The sequence below is a fragment of the Peromyscus californicus genome, unplaced genomic scaffold (assembly GCF_007827085.1).
Source record: "Peromyscus californicus insignis strain IS unplaced genomic scaffold, ASM782708v3 Scaffold_4__1_contigs__length_199733344, whole genome shotgun sequence".
Taxonomy (NCBI): Eukaryota; Metazoa; Chordata; class Mammalia; order Rodentia; family Cricetidae; genus Peromyscus; species Peromyscus californicus.
Genome location: NW_026294562.1, coordinates 11636379 through 11652615, shown reverse-complemented (window position 1 = coordinate 11652615; position 16237 = coordinate 11636379). Strand labels below are relative to the sequence as shown.

Here is a 16237-nt window from a genome sequence, read left to right as displayed (position 1 = left end):
CCCACATATTTATTTCAAATGTCTGTGTGATTCCCTGGAGTTAGGTCTGTATAAGAAGAACATAAGAATCCTGGTTTGTTTGGGCTCCATAGTCTTCTCAGCTTTACCACAAGTGTGTCTCTAGTTTCATTGGTTACTGGGTAATAGAATGCTGACCAAGACTCTCCAGGGAGCTGGCCAGCTTCCTCCTCATTGTGTTAGGCTCCCAGTGTCTATCACCAAAGCCCATGAGATGAGAAAAACTGAATGTTTGTGGCCCCTAGGAAATTTTAAACCCTCCTGGAAATATAATCTTTGCAAGTCTATAAAATTTCAAATAGTGAAGCTTGGAGAATATAACTGCAGGAAGCAATTTCTGTGTAGATCTAAGAACTGCTTACGGCTGTCATGGCTGTGGTAAAAAGTGGAAGAAGAGCTTCTCTCCACAGAAAAGGACAGTATCTTTCATCTGCCTTTAACTTTGCTTAGACTGAGGAAGCAAAACTGAATAGGGAAAGACCAATTTCAAGCTCCATTTAAGTTTAGTAAATTGGGACTTTCTTGACTCCATCCAAGCGTAGTCAGTCAGATTTGTTTGTGGACCACTGTGTTTATCCTATGGCTATGTATACCAACATAATTTAGGTGCTAGAATTTAATTTCAAACCCAATTAAAATATCAGCAGCATCATACCTCCAGGAACATAAGAAGAAAGAGAAAATGCTAAGGAGTGGAGAGATGACAAAGGGTAACACACCCCTTTTGAGATCCTTAGATTAGCATTTTAAGGCTCTGGTTAGTCAGAAACCCCAATCTTCCTACCATGATGTTGATGATCTTAAACAAATGACTTCAAGCTCTAAATATTTTTATCCTAAATATGATGATGATAGGGAAGAACTTAAATTTACTCCAAAGCCCACCAGCCAAAAGAGGTGCTAGACACTCACAGAATTTGACAAATAGAAGGATCTGTGTCTCACTTTTAGCACTCTGGGTCTTTTCCCTTTGCCAACTTTCTATAGAGTAAGCCTAGCCATGCCTAGCTGCAACTAGCTACACATCATCATGAAGTAACTGGAGAACTGGGATGCCTCAGTCTAGAATAAACCTACTGGTAATATCCCATTTTTTTCTCTATTTCCTTCATTTATTGAAGGCCTTCATTAAAGTGGGGGTATTTAACCGAAATCCTTTTATCACTGCCATGGTGGTCTGCCCCTTCTTCCTCCAGAGAAATACCCTTCTTCATTTCTTGTTTGGAGAATAAAAGTAAGAACAGGACTAAGAAGAATGCATCCCACCAGTTTCCCTGGGCTTTGAGCCAGAATTACACGGAGTACCAAGCACTGCAGGGGCGAGAAGCAATAGATTTTAATTGGTGCCTAGGGGTGAAGGTCACCCCTCTCGGAACAATGGGCATCTATGGTCAAAAGCGACTGAGTCTTCTGTGGGACTGTGCAAATGTCAGCAATGAACTTTCAAATGGAAGAACAGAGGCTGTGGGCCAAAGGAACAAAGGCAGCATTAGGCAGTGGGTTTCTCCACTCTAATCTTTTGGTTAAATAGTGCACTAATAAAGCATGCAAGGTCGGCATACACAAGCACACTGCACACTGTTACACTAGGTAACACAAACCCAGGTAAAGTAGGTAGCTTCCAGGTAACTTTATACCTCAAGATCCACCATCTCTTTCCCCAGGACAAATTTTGTCTTTTTTTTCTGGAACTAAAATAGTGCAATGCTGTAGGTTAAGTTGGATGGGCTTAAATCCTAAGAAAAGCTGCCCTATCCAGTGAAAAGTGTATTTGCTGATGGAGGGAGAAAATACAAGCCTTTAAGCTGTAGCTATTGTCATTTTCAGGAAATACGGTCACTTTTTGGAAAGCACTGGAAAGGAAGATCAAGTACCAGACACTGCCACACCACAGACCCCAAAATGTGCAGCTCTTTCTCTCACTGATGTGTTTCAATCCATCATTCTCATTTTCTCCCTTTCTCAATGTTTACCCACAGCCCTGACCCAGGATGCTGCCTCATCATTTAATATGTTGGCAAAGACTCTATCTTCTAAATCAACCATAAGCATAAAAATGACCTGCCAAAGAGTGTCTTCTAAGAAAAGAACAAGATATGGAAGACATCCTACAAAATAATTAAGATTCCAGGATATAAAAAACATAGAATCTGTATCCATGCAAACCCCATGCTCACATCTACCTATGTATCTCAATCTGTGAATAGTCTATGCATAGAGTTCTTTTAATACACTTCAGAATCTTTACAGTCTAGCAGTCAAAATGTTGCTTTCACCAAATTATATTCGTTCTACTGTCAATGATCACACATGTTCTAATTTCTTTTCTGTTGCTTTGAGGATCACTATGGCCAAAAGCCATCCTCACTCAGAGGAGGAAGGTCTTATGTCATCTTTGAGAACGTATATTCAATCACTGAGGGAAATTAGGGCAGAAATTAGAAAGTGAGAAACAGAGGAAAGCTGCTTGTTGGCTTGCTCAGTGTTTAACCAGCTCTTTTATACAGCCCAGAACCACCTGCCCAGGAAATGGGGCTGTCCCACCATAATTATTGTTAATTGTAGCTGGAGTTTCCTCTCCGGGTCCCGCCAAGCCCCGGCAGTCCGACCATCCACTTATAAAATAAACACACAGACGCTTATATTATTTACAAACTGTATGGCCGCAGCAGGTTTCTTGTTATCTAGTTCTTCTATCTTAAATTAACCCATTTCTATTAATCTATACTTTGCCACATGGCTCGTGGCTTACAGGTACCTTACATCTTCCTTGTCCTGGCGGCGGCTGGCAGTGTCTACCTCTGCCTTCCTGTTCTCTCAGTTGTCCTCTCTGTTAGTCCCACCTATACTTCCTACCTGGCTACTGGCCAATCAGGGTTTTATTTATCAATCAATCATCCACAGCAGTTAATAACTTCATATTTTTAATAATCATTTGATTATTAACTAATTAATAAACAAGAAAATCCCCCACAGATATTTCAACAGGCCAATCTAATCTCAGCAATTCTTTAAGTTTCTTTTCATAGATGACCCTATGCTGTGGTACTTAAAGCTAACTAAGATACCATTTCACAGTCATCTTCTTCACTGAACAAGTGAAGCCTTCTCATGATGACTTCATGACAATTCTAGCATACAGTCCCCTCCAAATTATTAGGGCCTTTATCATTGCATCCACCATCTTATACAATGTAATTGCATTTTTGCAATGGGATGGTAAACTCCATAAGGTCACTGGGGGAGTGAAGGTCCACGCATCTTACTTTTACATTCATTTAATCTTTCAAAATATCTGGAAAGAATTATGCACAAATGTGTGCTATTTTTTTGTCCTTAATACTTTACTTCCAAAGCTCATCAATGGTTCTAACTGATAAATTACTCAAGATAAATGGTAAATACATAAAATCCATAAGAAGATGGTTTTTTTAGATCTATTAGTTCAATATTAATAATGTGAGCATTGTCTGTTTCCTGATTTTATATTTAAGACAGTATAAAAGTTTGCAAAATTAGAAGTAAATTTCATTATTACATTAGACGTATAATTCAAATGCTCATGAAGATATGTTGGGGAGGTCCAATTAGTCATAATGGTTAAATAGTAATGGAAATTCGTATGCTTTAAGTCTGAAAATAGACATTGAAAATTGCAAATCACTCCAATTTATCTGTGGTGCTCTGTGAGCATCATTTCCTTGCAGCACATGCACTAAAAGACAGTTTTCATCTTCTTTTCCCTTTCTCCTTTGACAAATATTTGCATGGCTGTGAAAGATTCGTGGAGCCCCCAGGGACAGTGCTGTGTGTATACAGCTATTACAATATGTAAGTTCTGCACTGGAATTGACTGTATGTTTGTTTTCTTTGCCAGTCTGTATGATCTCTAAGAGCTAGCATAATGTCATATGTTTCTTTTCTAGACCTAATTCTTTAGAAAGGGTACAAAATAGATACATTTTAACCACTGATTGATAAATGGCAAGATATGGCATGTCATATAATTTGAAATAAAGAAAAAGAACAACAAAATAACATTTTCTAGATGCTTGTTGTGTTCAGGTATATATATGGCTTGTTTTGACTCTTGCTGTATCTGCCTTATGATGTTGACACAATTACTGCATTTTACTTTAAAGAGGAAGAAAAATATCACAAAAAGGCTCAAAGGAGACCAGTCAACAAACAAAGCCTGGTCCAGGAGTATCCAGCTAGGACATGGCTTAACTGGAATGCAAAGCCAGAAAGTGTCCTCACAGCCCATTCTAATTAAGCATTATCCCAAGACTAATAAAGGCATTGAGTTGAGACACATGGCTAACTTCAAATAAAGCATAGCTTCACAGTGATGGAACACATACAAAAACCGCAAGTTGTGTGCAGAAACGTGAGAAGCCACTGGGGGAGAATTGATGCGCGCATTAAGGAGACAGCACTTTGTAGGGAAGGGCCCCAGTTATATTTGAATCTGCCGCTAGGGGGCCACTGGGGAGCCTAGATCTAGGCCTGCAGCAGCCCCATACTTGAAGCATAATTGTGCTCTCTTTCCTCATTAACCAGTTTCAGAAAGAGCCACCCACATCTTTTACCCATTTGAAACCAATTGGGAAGGACAGAGAGATAAGGGTGAATTGTGCTCCCTCTGAAAGCCTTAATAAGTTCCCGCTAAATTAGCCCTCCTTTCTCTGAGACATCTCAAGGGATTCCTTAACTTCTACTGCTGAAAATATTTACTGTCTTATTACTTCTTTTTTTTCTGTTCATTGTCCTCCGTGCGTTTTGTGTTCACTTTCACTGCTATTGGGCTACCTCCAGTTCACTGCAGCAACCTCTGCCACCGTCCCTCTTGGTTTCCCGATCTGCGCCTTACTGGCCACGCCTCTTCTCTGTGAGAGGTGTGCGTAATCAGAATGTTTTCTTTACCCTACTCTTTATTTTTCAGATTCATCCACACTGTCCTTTTCTCCACTACAGGCACCATGGCAATGTGTAGTAGTCTGGTCCCCCTTCAAAATAAACACAGCTGTAAGCAATCAAAGTAGATATCTCTGCTAACAAGTACATCATATACTCCCCCCAAAGGCCTTCTACCTCTGAAGATGTAAGCCTGTTTTATTATTCTGCAAGCTATAGTACTTTCATTCTGCCAAATTTATTTCAAATACTTGAAACATTAGGAGGCAAGATGCACATTAGAGGTAAGGGGCCAGTAAGTCAGGAAAATGCATGTCTAGAGGAACAGTGAGATAAACTTTCAAAGGAAGACTTCCTCAAGAGAAAGGACAAGTCAAGAGCAGCAACAAAAATGTTTCAATAGAAAATCCATTTAGTCCCTGAGGCTGCAGGTAGTCACTTAATTTCTCCAGGGCAGAAGAAGTGGTTTTATAAAAGATTCCTCCACATTGATTCGTTTGGATTGACAGTGTCATGACAATGCTTGGGGCAGCTCTCACACTTAAGAGGGAGGCATCCCCACCTGGGTAAATATGGCAGATTTCCTACAGTGGTAGGCTTTCACTGCCATCCATCATGAGAGCAGCCCATGGTACTCACTAGAAACAAATGTTCCAGAAACAATATGTCAAACACCGGATGATGGAAACCCCTGAGAAGCCACAGGGAGTGTGCGGGAAGCAAACAGATCAGAATGTTGAAAGGAACTCTAACCATTTTCCACAGCGGAGCATAACTTGGGCCTAACCTGAAATAATGCATCTGACCTTCATAAAAGGGTAATGGATGGGCTTTTAACAGTAGGGCAGCCAGACTACAGCAAACAAGAGCTCTAATAAGGACAGATGAGGAGGCAAAAATAAATAAATAAGAAGCAAGATAGAGAGGTAGATAATATCTGCTTCACAAAAGAACAACAGAGTTTTCTGTAGACATGGAAAAGGGTCCGAATCTGCAGTGTATCTGTCTTTTCACTGTGACAGTCTGGTCACCTTGTGCCACCTAACTTCCAAGATCCAGTCAGAAATAAAAAACATTGCAGTTTCCAGGAAAATCTTACTTCATAAAGTTTGCAGAAGGCTTATTTATGTTTCATTATTTTCACTAAGATCATTTGTTAAAAGTAATATAAAACAGAAAATTTTAAGTTTTTTTTTTCTTTTTTTTTTTTTTTTCCACGATAGGGTTTCTCTGTGTAGCTTTGCGCCTTTCCTGGAACTCACTCTGTAGACCAGGCTGGCCTCGAGCTCACAGAGATCCGCCTGCCTCTGCTTCCCGAGTGCTGGGATTAAAGGTATGCGCCACCACCGTCCAGCAATTTTTAAGTTTTATAAAGATTATTTAAACTTAGGAAAGATTACCCTGTCCAACTATCATCTTTATATTTATTTCTCTAGTTAGCTACATACATATATAACATATATATATTACTTTAAGCACAAGTGCGGTTACTAAAATATTGACTGTAAAACCTCAATAATCATAGTCATAATTCTGATCTTCATATACATGGAACTTAGTGTTTTGAATCTCTGATTCACGGTTATTTTGTTAATATGGTAGTGTAGTGGGCAAAAATTGAATGCGATAGACGTTGTGTCTTACAATGGGGAATAACAAACAGGGAATGCTAATTATGAAAGAAAATCCCACCCCCAAAATACTAAATACTACCTTTAATGGTGCATAAATTAAAACTATAAAATGTAAGTTTGTATGATCAATTCTATGAAGTTTGAATAATTAGGTGACATGGGGGATAAAGGAAGAAGAAAGAAGGAAGTGAGTTTTATGCCCCAATACCCGAATTCAGTTTTGAACCTGACATCTTAGTTTGGTTTAACCTTCAACATGACACAGTCTAGCATTATTTGAGAAGAGAGTCTCAGATGAGAGATTGCCCAGGTCAGCCTGTCCTGTGAGTACACCAGCAGAGGCCTACCTTGACTGTCAATGATGTGGGCGGTCTCAGCCCACTGTGAGTGGCACCATTCCCTGGGCTTGTGGTCCTGGGTTGTACATTAAAGCTGGCTAAACACGGTTTTCTAGTGAGCAAATTGCTTCAGGGTTTCTGCTTGATGTTCCTGCTTAAGCTTATAAAGAGTTGTGTCTTCAGCTTCCAACCTTGATTTCTAGCCCTAACATTCCTCAGTAATAGACTCTAACCGTGAAGCTTAATAAAACCCTCTTACTCCCCTACATTTCTCTTGGTTTTGGTATTTGACACAATGATCAAATGAAACTAGAATGCCTTAAGATGTATTTTATACTTAGAAAAATACTGGACATCAGTTTTAGAAACAATTTTTAACTTTTGAAAAGAGTGGTTTTATGAAGCCATTTATGAATGTCAATAAAGTGCTTTAATTTATGCAAAATAGTGGCTGTTGCAGGTACACAGAGACAGGGGTATCCACGATCAGGTGTGTGTGTGTGTGTGTGTGTGTGTGTGTGTGTGTGTGTGTGTGTGTGTGTATACATGTGTGCTTGTGCTTGCATATACATATACTAGTGTTCCTTCGATCTATGCTCTTCAGAGCCCAGGAGCTCCATAGGGCCACCTTGGAGTGATAAGGCTCCTGAAACTCTGCCCCTGCTTCAAAGAGTACACCCTGAAACTATAATGCAGCTTGTTTAAAACCCAGAGGTATGGAAAAATGTTAGAAAAATCACACACGGGGAAAAAAAAAAGAAGACACACACACACAAAAACGTATTTTCTTGAATTTTATATTTTTAGTGTTCAGGAAGAAAGTTGGACAATGTTAAATGGATCAGAACAGTATAAACACTCAGATGTAACTAGGAGGAATCAAAAGAGATGGTCTTTGCCTTCAGTGATAGTAACTCAGGTTAGGTGGAGGCTAGTAAGCCCTTATTCACTAAAATAAAGTCACTTTCATTGAAATTTTGAAAATGCCTCTTCCATTCTGCCTGGAGTTCATGCACCACAGCACTTCTTTATGAATGAAATACATACTCTTTTCAGAAGATTAGAGGAAAATGGATGAGCTTGTGTACAAAGGGACAGATAAAAGGGGTAGGGCAGAATGAGCAAGTGTTGTGTGCCCACCAAGGGAAATGTCACATAAGCACTTTGATGTATTATACAATGCTCTAGTTCCTCTTGGCCTCTCCAGATAATGTGGAGTGAGTGTTATGCAAAGTCCTGGCATTTTAAAGATTAATCATGCTCTTCTTCTTAGGGAACATACAATTATCCAGCATGGCCTAGAAATGGCTGAAACCTACGGGGATTCTCTGTGACCCTTGTTTAGTCACTTCAAGGGGAAATGAGTGGAGGTTGTCTTCACAGGGCACTGCTTGTTACAACAGGAATCCAACATTTAACACAAGTTCAAGACGTATACTTAGCCATGTGCTGAGCACCTACTATGCACACCAAGAGTGATGTCATGTGGGAGAGTAGAAAGCTGATCAGTGCTGTTTGTGTCATTCAGGATCTCACCTTCTGAAGGGAAGATCAGACACAGCACAGACTCTCCAGTGCAGTATTATCACACAGAGTAAGTGGCATTTAACATTTTCTTTCAAGGTCCCACAATCTTTGCTTTTCTTTTGCCTGATGCATGTTAAGTCTCTAAACTATTTATCAGGAATTCCATTTTTGTAGCCGTTAAATAAAGGAGTAGCTATTGTAAATTACCTTCTTTTAAGATCTGGTTCAAGGACAGAGTTCTTCCGCAATAAATTTGGAGATCTTACCAATCCTACCTCTCTCCTGACCCCCCAAGTCACACACGTGGCAAGTGGACCATCTAAACAAATGATATACATAATTAAGCAGGCTGGGGTGGGGGAGACTCGGGGAGTCAATCATCAAACACCAATTTAGAAAGTGCCACATGCAGCATGGTGATTAAAACCTAAACATCTGGAGAAAATGCAAACAGTGTTTAATGCTGGCAGGTACCAAGAGACTAGCAAGGATGATCAATGTGTTCTGGGGAACAAGGGTCCTATTTATAGGGCGAAAGTCTTAGAAGCATCTCTCAGCAGGCATAATATTAATTAAGATGTGATAACAGAACAGAGAAGGACTAAGGATGGAAAAGTGACACAAGAAATAAAAATCTAACACTGTCTAGGTTTTTTTTTTTTTTTAATCTCTCTGTGAGGAACACTGTGCAGAGATCATAAGATTATAGCAACTAAATGAATTGACTGCAGCAAGATAAAATTAAACTAGCTTTTTTTTTTTTCCTTTTCGCTTCCATGAGTTTTGTAGCTTTAATCCCCGAGGATGCTACACACACCTTTGAAGGGAGGGCAGCTAGAGTTGTCTGGGAACAATAAGACAAGCATCACTGATAAATAAGGCAGAGTACAAAGACCTTTTCTTTTTTAAACACAATACAAATAAATGCTGGAGAGAATTTGAAAATGGAATGGAGATTTTAACACTGCTTTGGGGTTGCCTTTTATTCACGAATATTAGCTCTCCTCAGCACTCTCTGGACCACAGCTGTTCTTTTCAGGGATGAGTTAAATCATCCGTTCTCAGAGAAGACTGTATGTGCAGCCTAGAAACCTCTGCAGACATAGACTACAGAGATGTACTTTGAACTGGACGTGTGGAACTGTTCTCCTGTAGAGACATGGTAACAGGTAGCTACCCTGACTCTCCTCTGGCACTGGGGCCAACTCAGCCTTGTCCTTTGAGACCATCTCCTTTATCAGAGAGTAGGTGCAGGATTCTTTCTACAAGAACGTATGAGTGAGTGAACATAATACTTAGGGGCAGGCTTTCTGTGTCTCTTAGTCAAGACATGCTAGACTAACATATAATGTGGGGACAATTTTTACTATATCAAACATATTGAAGGAATCTGTTGTCATTTATCTCAAACAACAAAGAAACAGACAGTGTTTGATCATCAATTTAAAGTGTAAATAGGGTCTGTTTTATTCTGGACTCTGATCCCAGTGATGTCCTTAACAAGATGCCTGCAAAGCAAGGGCTTGGTGCCCACTGTTTGAGACTCGATGATTAAAGAACCACTCTTGTTCTCACAAACAGCTAAAAATAGCACAAGAATGTGAAGACAAACAGGTTTCTGGGAACACAGACAGCTATGCAGAATTTGTCTGCTTTATTTCAATTGTTCCCACTGATGCAAAACACAGAAAGGAAGATCTGGACATGAGAAGCTAACTTGTCAGATAGCACACTGGAGAGCTAAAAGACTTAATAACATCCTTTATAGGATTCTCCTTTTCACTGGAGAATTTCAGAAATCCTGAACTGAAGTAAGCTTGAGAGCCTTTGTCTTGCATAATTAGTAAAGCCTGATGATGTGCTGTGTCTCTTCCTCCTCATTTTACATCAGTTTTATATTCTGTAGAAAACATTCTCATTTTAAGGTGTTGCAGAGGCAGAGGTATTATCTCTTTGGTTCAAATGTCTTATTCCAGTAGGTATATATTTCATAGTGATAAATTTTCTTCAAAAGCAGAAAAACTGTACACAAATACATTGCTATGCCAACTTTATTGATTTTTTTTGAATCACTGTAAAAAACATTCATCATCCTCCTGTATGTCTTAAGTCTGCCAGAACCTCAGTGGCCCTGAAGGTTCCATTTCCCTTGGGACGCCTTGGTTTAGGCTTACTCAGGAACATTGTAACCCAAACATCACAGGACCAACTCTGCATGTGGGAAGCATCAATCCTGGAGAAGCTATTCTCTCACAGCCACAGAGAGCCAGTTCCCTTTTTTTTTTTTAAAGAAAAATTTGCTTTTCCAAGCATCAATTCAGAAATCTAAATGTCCCCTGGCCAGATGTTTAGTGTAAAGTGAATGGTCAGTACAGGTTAGCCATGCACCCCCATTGGTATGAATGCATTTGGCAGACTGGATTTTGTATTATTAGCCTTTTGTGTCCTCCCTTCTGGCTTTCTTGTCTCCAGTAGACTATCTTCCTCTGAGAGCCAAACTAAATCTGCTTCCTAAAAAAGTGTTGGTTTGGGGACCATCACCATGCATCCAGCATATATAGAAATGGCTGCAATCAATATTAGGCATTGCAGTCTTAAAAATCATGTTCATTTCAAATACCATCAATAAAGCAGACACTATCACTGGATAAGATCAGTTCTAAATTTCAGCTATAAATTCACATCTTCCCCATAACATGTTACAAATATAAACAATTTGCCCAAATCAACTGCCAGGTAGAAACACATTCAGGGCAGGGACAGTGATTTCTGAATCTCAGTTCAAGGTGTTTTCAATTAGACATCACTTTGGCTTTTACTACTGTGGTATGGGATCTTGGAATTTGGGGCACTGGCTTTTGTGTTTGTTTATTTGTTGCACTCACGACATCACGCTAGTGTGGAGGTGAGAGGACAAGCTGTTCTCCCCTCCAGTGCATGTTCCAGTTGTCAAGCTTGACAGTAAGCACCTCTACCCACTAAACTGTCTCACTCCCCTTATTTCTCACTTCAACCTCCATTGCCTAGCATACAGTTTATTGATTGTTAAATTAAATTTACTAAAAATGTGAACTAGAACTAAAATCAATAGAGGAGATAGAATCAATTTAAAGCCAGAAAACAACTAAATCTCATTATGAAACTGAAGGTTGGAAGTTCAGCTCCACATCCCAAGGCTGTATACAGCAGACCAAAATTGTTTAGATGGAATTATTGAAGACAGCCAAGTAACTAGTCAATAAGCAATGCTGAGGGTACAGATCTCATACTAAGCTGTGCTGTCCCATGTTGTGATCTTCACCAAACGTAGTTATGTAAATAAAGTTAACTAAAGTTAAATGGGGTTTAAAATTCAGTTCCTCGGTTATTTAAGTCATCTTTAAAATATCCACCAGCCATAGGTTGCTAGTGTCTAAAGCACTAGACATCTTAGAAGAACATTCTGATTATCACAGAATGTTCTCCTGGACAGTCTTAATTATAGGGTATAATCACTACTATTACTCCCTATAATTTTATGAAGCAGGAGGAACAGGGTGGTAAGAAAGAAAAATGAAGTGCAAACATTGATTAAGCCTGTATTGTTCTGTGCTGAGCACTTGAATTGTCTAATGTCATACATGCCTTACAACTGTAGTCACAAGACAAGTGCAATCATTATGCCCACTTTAAGTCTAAGGACACTGCGCTTAGGTAGATGAAGTAAGTCATCATAGTTATCTGTTCAGCCTTGAGCTTAGATGGGTCTCCACTCCAACCATCCAAATCCAGAGTCTACATCCATCTGTAGAGCTGCAGTTACTAGAGAACTTAACATGATTGGAGCCAGAGGGAACAGTGCATCTAATACCACATGCATGTCAGAAGTATGTGAGTAGCATCATAAGGCGCTTGAGCCCTGATCCAGAGCAACAGGGGTGGAAGCAGGATGGCACTTTTGGCATCCACCTGGTACTTTTGATATTATACTCAAGTTGAGGATGGTAGACCAGAAGACAGGAAATTCTGAACATGCTAACAGTATTCAATGGTGACTCTAAGAGGAGAGACTAGGTAACAATTCTGTTGTCAGGGTAACAGAACCAGTTTAGGAAATAATGACTGGCAGCACTCTGTTGGGTCTTGGTGGATATTATCTGTTCTCCTAAGGCTGGGATGCTTCTGGTTCACATGACAGGATTCAGGTTGTGATAATATAAATTTATAAAACAAATATGTAGATATAACATTTTTCTACCTTTGAGAGATTTGTCATTAGTCAAAGATTTTCTTCTGAGAACAAAGCTTTCTGAAGATCACCCCACTTGGTAGAAGAAAACAGAGAAGACTAATATAGTAGAACATTTATGATTACCAAGGAGGAAGCATGGACTGTATAGTTGATTGCCACCTATAACTCTCAGATAAAAGCAAGGTATTTATTTTCTCTGAACCTCAGTTTCATCACATTAAATAAAGATGATAATTCCTAAGGCAGTTCACAGTCAGGATCTGTGAAGAGATTAAAGCCACCTCTTCACCAAATTTCACTCTCTTTGGCATGCTGTACCTCCATCCTGACACTAGTGTGCAACCTGAACAAACCCGAGAAACTAAACGTCTATAATTCCCTGACTGTTATGGGACTATGCCTTCCCATAAACTCTAGCTAATCTACATATGCCATGTCAAGAGAAAGCAAGGGTGTGTGTTGAAAGCTCTCCTTTTTTTTTTTTTTTTTTTTTTTGGTTTTTTCGAGACAGGGTTTCTCTGTGTAGCTTTGCGCCTTTCCTGGAACTCGCTTTGGAGACCAGGCTGGCCTCGAACTCACAGAGATCCGCCTGGCTCTAACTCTTGAGACTGGCAAGCCAAGAATGTTTGCAGGACAGTCAGCAGCCTCTTCTTGGTAAGACTTGTCCCAGCAGCTGCCTTTCTTAAATGGAAACAACAGGGCTGGTCCCGACCCTTCAGTTTCACAGCTGCTGATTGGAAAATTATGAGACGTCAGGCATGTTGCCACCTTAACACCCATCAACTTAATTTTACATCTCTTATCCTAGCTTTACTTTAATGGAATTTTAGGTAGCAAGAGTGGTTAGTCAAAAGCAAGACAGGAGTCACGTCATGAATCAGTAGCAAGCTTTATATCCATATCTTACCTTCCGCTTGTTGGTCGGACACACATAGAGATAGCTTAAAATTGTCTTCAACCCCACTTTATCATTCAGCTTTTCATAGGTTGTCCCATAATCGGTTGACCTGTAATTCAAAAAATGCTTTAATGAGCACAGAAGTGTACATCATTTGGCTGCTTGTCAGTGTAATGCATGTTTTACATAGTAGAATGGCTCTCAGGAGGCTTCTAAATGATTCATGCAGTATATAATGATGCTTAATTATGTACACAGTAGCATCATGTGAGTGGTTAACATTTGCATTTAAATTGAATTGGTAAAAATTAAAACGCCATCCCTCAACTGCTCCTTAAAGTATGCATTTTGCATAATGGATGAGATTAATTAAAAGAGATTAATATATGAGGACACCCTTTGAGTTGACCACAAAAGTAAAAGAATTTTTAGTAGATACGACATTTCTAAACTTTTGCTTTATCTCTGACACAGTGTAAAAATCAGGGTGTCCTGATTTGACTACAAACTATGCTTTCACCCTTGGTCATAGAATACATGGATTACTAGTCCCTTTTTTAAGAGCAAGGAAAATGTCTTCAGAACAAGTAAAATTTCACAACCTTCCCGATGCCCTTTTCTAATCCTAAACTGCATGAGTAGAAGGTTATCAACTCTTGGCCCTGAGGTTCTTGTAAAGTCCTGTCAGTATTTAACCACTTATCAATAAACTATTAATCAGTTAAATAAAACAGGTTTGATCATCTTTTTAATGAAGGTCTACTTTGTAGCCTAAAGTTTTAATTCCATGGAACCATCATAGATAGTACAGCACAGGAGGGGTTATCAGAGTTGGAATAAAGTGATCAATAACACCCAAATGACCTATGCAAAGAGAACAGCTGAAAAATGGGCTATCGAAAAAATTCATCCAGGTTCTGTCCCTTTCCTGCAGGTTGTTTTAATTTTTCTTCAGCTTTTAAAAAATCATTATTGAAGAATATAGCTCTATAATTTCCTCTCAGCCTCTTTTTCTCACAAAGGAAGTTTACAGTGAAATCCATTGTGTCATCTATATTTGTGGAGTTAGTAAAATGGAACAGACTCTGTGCTGAGTTGCAGGATGCAACACACAGGGCCTTCTCAAGTACCTTACAGCCAGCTCACCCCAATAACAAAAAAATTAATGGGTATAGTGTGATGAGCACAATGATCAAGAAGCATATTAATAATACTTAGAGAATAAAGTTGGTTTAATTTGAAAAGCAAAACAATAGCATTTGAATTCATTTTTGATGTTGATGACTCACAAACATCTACAGGACATAACGAGTGAAAGTGAGAGACAGATGGATTAACTGTCTCAGTCTCTTACATTCAGTGCCAACTCTAGGCATTAGGGAGATGCTCAGCCACCCAAGTGCTTACCACATAACCATGATGGCACAAATGTTTTAACTTCAGCACCCATGCAAAGTCAGGTGGAGGGTGACAGGCAGATCCAAGGAGTCTCTGTCTGTCCAGCATAGATGGAATTAGCTCCCTCCACATTCAGTAAGAGACCCTTCCTCAAAATATAACATGGAGAAAGTCAGAAGAAAATGCCTAGTGTTAACTAACTTCTGGCTTCTACACACTCACACATGTATGCACACACATAGACTACACAAACCTGCACAAAAACAAGATAGAAAGCAATTGAGAAGACACAAGGTGTTGATGTCTGGCCTTGAGGTGTACACATACACATGTGTACACACACCATACAGGAAGAGTGTACTCCAGACTAGAGACTAGATCCACAAAGCTGTATAAAGTTATTACTAGAAATAAGAATTTTTCTGACTTGGTATTCAGGATAGTTCACCTGAAAATGTTACACAAATGATAAGTACCAAAAAGCCAGGAATTTACAAGGCTTAGATAGCATCCCACAGCATGGAAGAAGGAGTATTAAACAAAACTACTTGAAAGAGTTTGGATGTTTTCAGAGGAGACGATTTAGAAAGGGGAAGTAGGCAAAATCTCAGGCACTAGCAATGAGCCTGTGCAAATACAGTGCATGACTTGGTTTACTCAGGAGTAGAGTCTGGACCTCCACAGTCAGACAGGCATCCCCTGACAGCAAAGAAAGCCACAAAAGGCTTCAGAATTCTTTCAAAAGAATGTTTCTTGTTTTATTCCTCTCACACCAATCCTTTTTCTCCTCAAATTCCCACTATATGTGAGGAGACATGCTGCTACTTTCAAAGAAATGTTTAAGATTTCTTTCCTCACTCAGACCATGATGGATGTTTGGATTTTTCAGTTCTTTCCTTAGTCATCCTCAATGAGCATTTCTCTGCTAGGACTTCCTCATCTCCTAGATTTTGTTAGATTTTTTTTCAACTGTGTGGGTGCATGCCTGTGTGTGTGTGTGTGTGTGTGTGTGTGTGTGTGTGTACATGCAAGTACACATGAGTGTTTCCATGTTTAACTATTATCCTAACATGAGATGTAATGGAGTGAGTAACTCAGATTTACATTAGCAAAGTTCAGGAAAATATAGATATGTATGTTACTACTTTATTTTCTGAGCAATACTTCATGTTCAAGAAAAAACAAACATACAGAATCTCTCTGGGACCTGGAGAGAGAAAGATGAAATGTGCCAATGTTAGTACATTAGTAAGTATCATGTAATGACAGTTGTTCA

The 16237-nt window shown here is 39.3% G+C and overlaps 1 protein-coding gene across 6 annotated transcripts in view; it reads right to left on the bottom strand.

Annotated features, from left to right (window-relative positions):
- The window catches only part of Sorcs1 (sortilin related VPS10 domain containing receptor 1), a 555377-nt gene that overhangs the window by 247770 nt on the left and 291370 nt on the right, over nucleotides 1-16237 (bottom strand). For all 6 annotated transcript variants that reach the window (XM_052714730.1, XM_052714729.1, XM_052714725.1 and 3 more), the window contains exon 3: nucleotides 13573-13672. In XM_052714730.1, the coding sequence (XP_052570690.1) occupies nucleotides 13573-13672 (100 nt within the window). The remainder of the gene's footprint in view (nucleotides 1-13572; nucleotides 13673-16237) is intronic.